This window comes from Carcharhinus amblyrhynchos, chromosome 3 (genome assembly GCF_965287045.1).
Source record: "Carcharhinus amblyrhynchos chromosome 3, sCarAmb.v2.hapA, whole genome shotgun sequence".
Taxonomy (NCBI): domain Eukaryota; kingdom Metazoa; phylum Chordata; class Chondrichthyes; order Carcharhiniformes; family Carcharhinidae; genus Carcharhinus; species Carcharhinus amblyrhynchos.
The window spans coordinates 79,236,131-79,245,238 of record NC_137326.1 but is presented as its reverse complement, the minus strand read 5'-3'; the positions used below and the strand labels follow the sequence as shown (position 1 = coordinate 79,245,238).

The following is a 9,108-nucleotide window of genomic DNA, read 5'->3' as shown; positions in this document are numbered from 1 at the left end:
AATAGTGTGGGGCTGCATTAGGTACACAAGGAGGGGAATTTTAATTCTAGCGACCCGACCCTGCTGGAGTGAAGGAAGAGCAATCGGAGCCTCTCAGAGGGTTGGGCATCGGGGGAATGCCCCCTGGGCATTGGCACCTTGGCAGTACCAACCTGTGCCCCTTGGCCTGGTGGGGTGATTGGTGGGCGTAGGGGGTCCCGCTGCCATATTGCAGATAGAATAGGTGGGGGAAGGAGGGAGGCCAACGATCAGAGTGGAGGGAGTGAGGTTGATACTGTGGGGGGTGAGGTCTCAGGGATGGGGGGCTGGTTGTAGCAGGGGCTGGACATGGTTGAGGGGTAGCAACTGTGCGGTTTGGGGGAGGGGGTTACACAGCAGTGATGTGGAGTCACAGGGCTGGCCAGCGATCAGAAGGCCAGCAGATAGGAGCCACTGTGCATGCACCAATCTCAGTGCTGACAGATCAGCGCATGTACCATGGCCCACTCAACACTATGTTACTGGTCTCCCAGGCAGGAATTGGCCCTGCTCACCAATCTTCAGCATGATTAATGTGCGTGCACTCTGCAGTGCACAGAGTGTGGGAGATCCATTTTGAAACTCCCACTGAAAGAAAAACAGCATGATTTACTCCAGTTTTTACGCAAATTTGGCACTTAGAATTTTTTGGGGACAATTGCTCCCATGGTTTTAAAATGGGTACCAAATTGTACTGTGCAACCATGTCTCTCAACAAGATGACATTGATCTTGACTTCTCAAGTACAATTTCATGGGAGGTTGACTTTATACAACGTAAACTTAACTATAGGCATGTTCCTTTGTTCAAAGCTGTTTTTCTTAACCACTCTTGCTTAGTTTCAGAAGAATATGCATGGCCTATGTGACTATAGGATCTTCAATAGAATAAACCTGAGGATAAAAGTAAATCATTGTTTTACCTTTTCTACTGTTGTCATTAGACTTTAAATATTAAGACTCTGAAAAGATAGCATTAAAGGAATAAGCCACAACTTTTAGGAAACATTAAAGTACTCAACTTCCCTCAAAAGGAGGGAAATGATTTCCTCTCTACATCTGTAATAAAATCATAAATCTATTATTCAAAACAGGTTTATGATTTATTATACATGACATGCAGAGGAAGTCTTTCCCACATGGTCCATATTGAACATTGTAAAATAGAGATGTAGCGACTGTTTCATGTCTCGTGTTTTATTTCCAGAGTAGACGCTTACGATTTATATATTTAATCTCAGCAAAATCACCTCTTTTCTTCTTCACTTGCTTTCTCGAAAGCATTTTTGCTCTCTGCTTTTGGGCTTCTGTGATGACAAAACCTTTAAAGTAGCATAATGTAATATATTAGCACAACTCAAAGCGATTGGAACTAGGTTTCAATTGATCTTGGTTTTAATCATTACAAAGAAACCATATTAAAGTTGTGCTATTTGCATCTGTGCATTCAATATTTGAACTATGTTAAATAAGAAAATGAAAGGTCTCATTAATAATAATTTAATGTTCTTCTAAACTTTTAACTGGTAAATTTACTGTATTTGTTGCACTTGGTTATTTACCATTACAAGATAGATTTTGTTTTATTTTCTTGTGAGTGACAATTTGGAGATATGTAGGTAAGGACAGCAATTTCCTTCCTTAAAAGGACATTTGTGAACCAGATGGGCTTTTACAACAATCAACAATGGTTTCATGGTCATCATTAGGCTTAATTCTAGATTTTTAGCGAATTCAAGTCGGCTGGAGTGGGATTTAAACCCAGGTCCCCAGAGCATTATATTGGGTGTCTGGGTAACTAATCCAGCAACAGTACCACTACTCCACTGTTTTCCCAGATAGAGTTTACTTCTGGCAAGATCAGTCGTTCCTGTTTTGTGCAAGTTGAACTGTAGCCAGGAACCAGCAAGAGAAGCAATCCTTTCAAAGAACAGTGACTGATGGAAGATGCCTTCCTCCCTCTTCTCGATTGTATTTTAATATATTGTCAAGGACCACCAATTTAGCTCATTGACTAGAAGAGAGAACACTATTACCCAAGCAAAACTATCATAGCTATTATAGTAATAAAACACAGCAACTCCATGTGTTGTGACAGTGTTGAGGATTAAGGGTAGCTCAGCGTAATGAAACTGGGATTTGCATCAGTTCATTATAAAATATAACCTTTATGAGACAAAAAGCAGTCTTAGACCGCTGCTTGGTCTGAATCAACCAATCAATAAATCTTGTTTGCCACAATCCAGTCTACAAGTATTTGAAATCTAGTATAAAGCATGCTTTTACCTGATTCCTCATCAGTTCTAACCCGTTTTCTTTCATCTTCAAAGGCATGAAGCCACAACAGTTTCTCTGAGGGTTTCTTTGCGCAAAATAGTTGCACATCATCATCTACAAGCTTGTTTTGAAGTTTGAAAGCATTTTTAACCTTGACATTGAATTCCCAGTCTTTTCCATCTTTTATGTCTACTACTAGCACATTGTCAACATCTATTCTGTTCTTGTAGTATAATGTGTCACGCCGTAGAAGATCCTATGAAATATGGCACACAACACAATGGATTATTTAGAATATCATCTATTAATTTGTTAGTCCGGCATCAGGTATAATTATCTAAAATTGTTTTACAGGATCAGGAGGCTGGATTATACGCTGAGATTGTGCATTTGAACTCCCTTGTAAATGGTGGGCGGGGGTGGGTTGGGGGGAGTGCGACAAGCCCATTTCTGTTTGGCTGACTTACCCCACTTTAATTTTTCGATGCAGACATCCATCCATTCCTGGAGGAAGTCTCACCTCAGAGTTGACGGCTAATTGAACGGCAACAGTTCTGCACCACACGAGGATCAGTGGCCACTGTCAGTATTATAGGATACCTGGGAGGAAAAGAAACCAGGGATGCCCCCAAACTCAATTATGTCCGTGATCTCGCTGGTGCTGGAATGGCAAGCCCAAAGAGTGTTAAGGGAGGCATTTTGGACAGGCAGGGAGGGGAAGGTGGATGTGAGGAGGCATTAATGTAGATGGCAGTCTTTGATTGGGCCCTGGGAAGGAGGTACACCTACTGTCCTTTCACTAACCAGAGCTGACAGGATTAAACCCAACAGGCACATGTAGGATGCAGGCCTTTCCCTCCAGCTATTGTATCAGAGCAGGGGAGGGATGAGACCCTGAATTGAGCATTAATTACTCATTTAAAGACCTCAAATTGAGTCATGATCGAGCTGTGAACTTAACACCTTTCCCACCACTCGTAAAATTGTAGCAGGAGCGGGTATGGCGGTGACAGACATATCAGCAAAGGCATGTTACCCAAATCTATAGGGCCACCCACCTGTTTTTCTGCTCGGGATGGTCTTAAGATTCAGCCCATAAAAGTTTGCAGCTCAGAAGGAGTCCATTTGGCCCATCATTTCTCTGTTGGCACTTTAGAAAAGCTAGTGAATTGGCCCCACTTTCCTGTTCTTTCCCTATAATACTGAAATGTTTTGGCCTTTTATACATTCTCCTTTTGAACATTATGATTGAATCTGCTTCTGTCATCCTTTCAGGCAGTGTGTTTTGGATCATCATAACTTGCTGCATTTTTTTTTCCTCTTTTCCCTGCTCATTATCTTAATTCTGCATATTCTGGTAACTAACCTGTCCACCACTGGAAACAGTTTCTCCCTATTTACTCTATGACAATCCTTATCTTATTAAAATTCCAGCAATGTAATGTTGTATAGCAAACCTTGCATTAAAATGTAGATTTTTTTCTCCAGTAATAACTGTGTGTAGATTTTGCAGAATTACTTAGATGCATATTATTATTCCAATCCCAACACGTGTGGGCCTATTAGTTTCATAAGTGGTGTACAGTGCATAAGTGGCCCTGAGGACATTGAGTCTGAATTGAAAATAGCTACCACTAAAGTTGCGTGAATCCCATTTTCCAGCACTTGTCTTATATCCTTTTATGTTATGATATTTCAAGTGCTCGTCCAAATACTTCTCAAAGTTTTAAGGTTTCCAGTCTCCATTACATTTCCAGGCAGTGCATTCCAGATTCTCACCATTTTTTTGAGTGTTTTCTTTTCCCCAAATCCCTTCTGAATCTCCTGCCCCCCACCATAAAACTATGACACCCCGCACCCCCACCCCACCTTAACCAGGGGGAATAGCTGCTTCCTATTCACCCTGCCCAAATCCCTCATATTTCTTATACCCCTCAATCATGTCGTCCCTCAACATTTGCTGCTCTAAAGAGAACAATTCAAGCTTATCTAGTCTCACCTTACAGCTCAAATTCTCCATCCTAGGCAACAACTTGGTGAAACTTCTCTGTACTCCCTCTAGAGCAATCATATCCTTCCTATAGGGAGGTGATCAGAACTGCTCACAGTACTCTAGCTGTGGCCTAACCAACATTCTGTACAACTCCAACATAACCTCCCTGCTCTTATACTCAATGCCATGACTAATAAAAGCAAGTGCTCTTGAGAAATACCCTATTCACCTGCTCTGTCACCTTCAGGGATCTGTGAATAAGTACCTCATGATCCATCTGTTCCTCTGAGCTTCCTAGTCTCCAGCCAATCATTGAATACACCCTTGTCCTGTTACTTCTTCCAAAGCGCATCACCCTGAATTTATCAGGGTTAAGCACCATGTGGCACTGCTCTGCCCATCTGATCAACCCAACTATATCGTCATGGAACCTACAACATTTTTCTTCATTATTAACCACCCTACCAATCTTGGTGTCGTCTGTAAACTTGCTTAATAATCTCCCCATATTTTCATCTATATCATTTATGTATATAACAAATAATAAGTGGCTGAGTAATGATCCTTGTGGCACACAACTGGACACCGGCCTCTAGTCATATGAACAGCCTTCTACCACTGCCCTTTGTATCCTATTACTAAGCCAGTTTTGGATCCATCTCGGGGTGATCTACAAACTTACTTACCATTCCCCTCACATTCTCATTTATATCAATTATGTATATAACAAACAAAAAGGGACCCAACAGTGAACCTTGTAGTATGTTACGTGACACAGCTTCCAATCACTCAACCATCCTTTGTGTCCCATTGCTAAGTCATCTTGCCAAGTTTCGTTGAATTCCATGTGCTTCAATCTCCTCAGTCTCCCATGTGGGATCTTGCAAAGGCTTTGCTAAAATCCACACAAACTACATCAGCTACACTTCCCTTATCCACCCACTCAATCACTTTTTTGAGAAATTCTATAAAATTTATTAGGCATAACCTCCCTCTGACAAAGCCATGGTGACTATCCCAAATCAACTCCTTCCTTTCCAAGTAGAGGTTAATTCCCTCCTTCAGATTTTTGTCCAATTGTTAATAGATTTATTCACAGAATGCAGCATTATTTGTGTTTGCTTCTTATCAACAATATCCCAACAGTCTGTCTTCATAATCTTTTGATAATGTCAATAAAACATAAACAAATTTAACAAATCAATTCAAACAAGTTAACATCACTTAAAAGGGGCATAGTAACAAAAATAAAGAGTTTCAAAGGAACCTTATCTAACCAAGTTAAAATGTTGTTGAGGGCCAATGAGCTACTCCACCTCCTGCAGTGGAAGACATCAAGCATACAAATTGACAACAAAAATAATTTAAGTTCTGTTTCATTTTACAATGATAATAAATCAAAATGTCAAATTAATGTACTTATAATTTAATGCATTTACAATTTATTGGCATTTCACCTATATATCCCAATTTGTAAGGGATATTTTAAAATTTCAGTCAAAGAAATCATAATTTCACTTTATGCAGCATGATGGCACAGTCATCAACATCGCTACCTCAAAGGGAATTTGGGTTCAATTGGACCTTCAGGATTGTCTGTGTGGAGTTTGCACATTCTCCATGTGTCTGCTTGGGTTTCCTCAAGGTACTCCAGTTTCTTCCCAGTCCAAAGACATGCAGGTTAGGTGTATTAGCTATGCTCAATTGCCCATCAGTATCTAACAATGAATACATTAAGTGGATTAGGCATGTAATTATTTGGGGTTACAGGGACAGGCTCTTTCAGAAAGTCAGTGCAGACTTGATTGGCCAAATGGCCTCTTACTGCACTGTAGGGATCCTATGATTCTGTGGACACTACATATTCCCTCTCCAGTGACATCTGAGTATGGACAGAGAAGAGAAGCAAACTATTGGGCAGGATGATGCCCAATGTCTTGATCTCTCTTTGTATTCTTTAGATTAAACAAAAAAACTAAATGGACTAATTAACTGATTACCAATTTAAATAAAGGTAATAGCCCCTTAAAGAGGCACCAGAGGGAAAGACAAAATCTTTAAGGAAATTTTTCAAATTAAAACAAAAAAAAGTCACTTTGAGGACTAATGTTGTAACCTAGGCCCTGTGATACCCACTAATCACAGAAGGCCTCAACATGTCAGTGGAACTGTATGCTCCATTTCCACAGACACCAGCCATAAACATGATCAGGTCAGACAGAGCAAACAGACAGCCAAGCAACCCCTTGATCACCTACTGCCTCACTCTCTTTCTTTATATCTGCTTCATTTGGCCACCTGGAACTACCAATTAGTTTTTTTAATGAATCAAGGTCTGTGATCAATAGGAATCGAACACAGGTTAACTGCTTTGGAAGCAGCAATGCTTAGTACTACACTGCCATCGCTGCCTCTCTTTCTTTATACCCTTTTGATCACAGGAAGTTGGACTCATTAACCAATTACCAACTTAAATTATTCACCTCTTAAAGGAGGAAACTTAAAGGAAATTTATTGAACTAAACCAAAATATTATTTTGTGGGATGAAGAAACACTCCAGCAGTACTCACCAGTCATGAAAAGCCTTGAATGTGCAGTGGACACTGTATTCCAGTCTCTCTTTATGAGTGCTCTAATGACTTAATTCACCAATTCACTTCACCTGTGTATCTTAACATAACTTATATCTAATAAATGCATATTACTATCCTGCATGCTTAGATATCCTCTTTGATAATAAGTCCTGTTCTATTCTGTGCCCCTGTTCCCCTCAGCACTGCCACATTCATTGCCTCTAACTATTATGCATGTTAATTGATGATAGGTGGACACACAGGAAGTTTCTACTTGAGTTAAAGCAAGTTTTGCCTTTATGTTAGTTTTTGCTATTTGTAACATTTCAGTTTAATGTTTCGACATGTTAATTGTTGAGGTGTTTCCATAACAAGATATTTTCTTTTATTATTGAAATTTTCCCTCTTTTTAAAAGAATAATCAAAACCTGATTTTAGCATGCTGGTGCAATATGGTAATATCATTTTGTGTTTATGTCCAGTTGTCAGTAAAGAATTATTCTAAATGATAACTGGTATCCAGGTTAGTCTAAGAAATTATCAGTTCTGATTAAATTCCATGAGGGTAATAATTTTCCTACATCTCTAAGATGCTCCCTTTTTTTTCTGTTTTGAAGCACCTTTCTCAGATTTCCTGCTGTCCTCTTTGACTTGGGAAAGTTGAGCCTATTGGCAATTTATATTTTGCATTTTCAATTTGACAGACATTTACAATATCTTTCTTAATGATGTATACAGTGTGATCTTAACAGGTCAAACCTGTCATAATCAGTAGGAGCACCGTAGCTCAGAAACAGTAGATGTTACATGATTTGAACAGGATTTCCTATTTGAATTTCAAAGTATTGCTAGAGATTATTTTTAAGAAGCTAGAATCTTGTTTCCGTAACAAGAAAATATCTTTGTGGTGAACTTCAAACTCAGGCAGCTGCCATAGTCCATAAGTCAGCTTCTGGATGTGCAAATTAGGTTGATTGGTCATACTAAGTTGCCCCTTAGTGTCGGTGGAACTAGTAGTGTAAACATGTGGAGTTACAGGGATATAGTGCAGATGAAGGCCATTTGGCCCATCGAGTCTGCATCAACAACAATCCCACCCAGGCCCTATCCCTGTAACCCCACATGTTTACGCTGCTAGTTCCACCGACACTAAGGGGCAATTTAGTATGACCAATCAACCTAATTTGCACATCCATAAGCTGACTTATGGACTGTGGCAGCTGCTTGAGTTTGAAGTTCACCACAAAGAGACTGCCATTCCTCATTTTGTGATGAGTAGACCATCCCCTTGAACAGACACAGCCAATTAATTCAGTAAATATTTCTGATGTGCTGGTGTGCAATTGAAGCCTACAGTTGAAAGTTCTGGCTTTGGAGGTGTGAACTTATTGATGAAATGTATCTTACTACAGATAAAGGATTAATCAGATTAGCCACAATCTTGTTGAATGACAGGTCAGATTTGAAGGATTTGAACTCCTGCTCCTAATTCATACATATGTTCATATGACTGCTTGTGTAGAGTACAGTAATTGTTTCTGTGATTGTATATAATGTATGTTGGGATTTGGGGTGTGTTCTGTCCCTTTAAGAGTATGGATCAGGTGACCCCCTTGGAGATTAGCTCCCTCCAATGTGGGACCCAGTGGTGCAATCTGAGATCTGACTGTGGAACAGTGTGCACAGTGTTCAAGCTATCAAGTCTACCTCGTGGTTCTTTAGGCACCATAAGTCAGTGAGTGCATACATAATAGTTTCATGTATAAAAACAGCAGTCTTCAGCGTCTTGTTTCACTGCGCTGCTTCATCGAAATGATCTTAAGTAGTTCCCTCCAGGCAGCCTGCCTCAGGCAGCATCACATGACTATGGCAAGCCCGTAATACACTTACTAAGATTGCAGCCCAAAACCCGAAGAGTAATGAGGCTAGAGGATTAATTCCCATCATTTCTCAGGCCTCGAGTTTCAGGCACAACCAACCCATTTATATTTAATGACAACTGAATGGACAATTAATCAATTTTAATGTTAATCCAGCTTCTTTGCATCCTCCTTTCCACTAAATTCACTGATGTTTAAATTAACCTTAACTGGGTTCACTTACAAATATTACCTCGTAACTCTGTATCCGAATTTCTGATGGTCATTATCAACCACCTAAAGCTTCAGTGCAGAATGTGCATTCAACTGTCAAACAGCAATAAAAATAATTTGCAAATCAAACACAAACAGGAAATATGGATTATAG

General features: G+C 39.8%; 1 protein-coding gene across 1 annotated transcript in view; it reads right to left on the bottom strand.

The window, feature by feature from the left end:
• Positions 1-1,214: 1,214 nt before the first annotated feature.
• Positions 1,215-9,108, bottom strand: part of LOC145341212 (rho guanine nucleotide exchange factor 4-like) — a 58,361-nt gene continuing 50,467 nt past the window's right edge. Inside the window, exons 8-9 of the mRNA XM_080186134.1 lie at positions 2,304-2,550; positions 1,215-1,339 (exon numbers count right to left, since the gene is read on the bottom strand). Of these exons, the coding sequence (XP_080042260.1) occupies positions 1,215-1,339; positions 2,304-2,550 (372 nt within the window). The remainder of the gene's footprint in view (positions 1,340-2,303; positions 2,551-9,108) is intronic.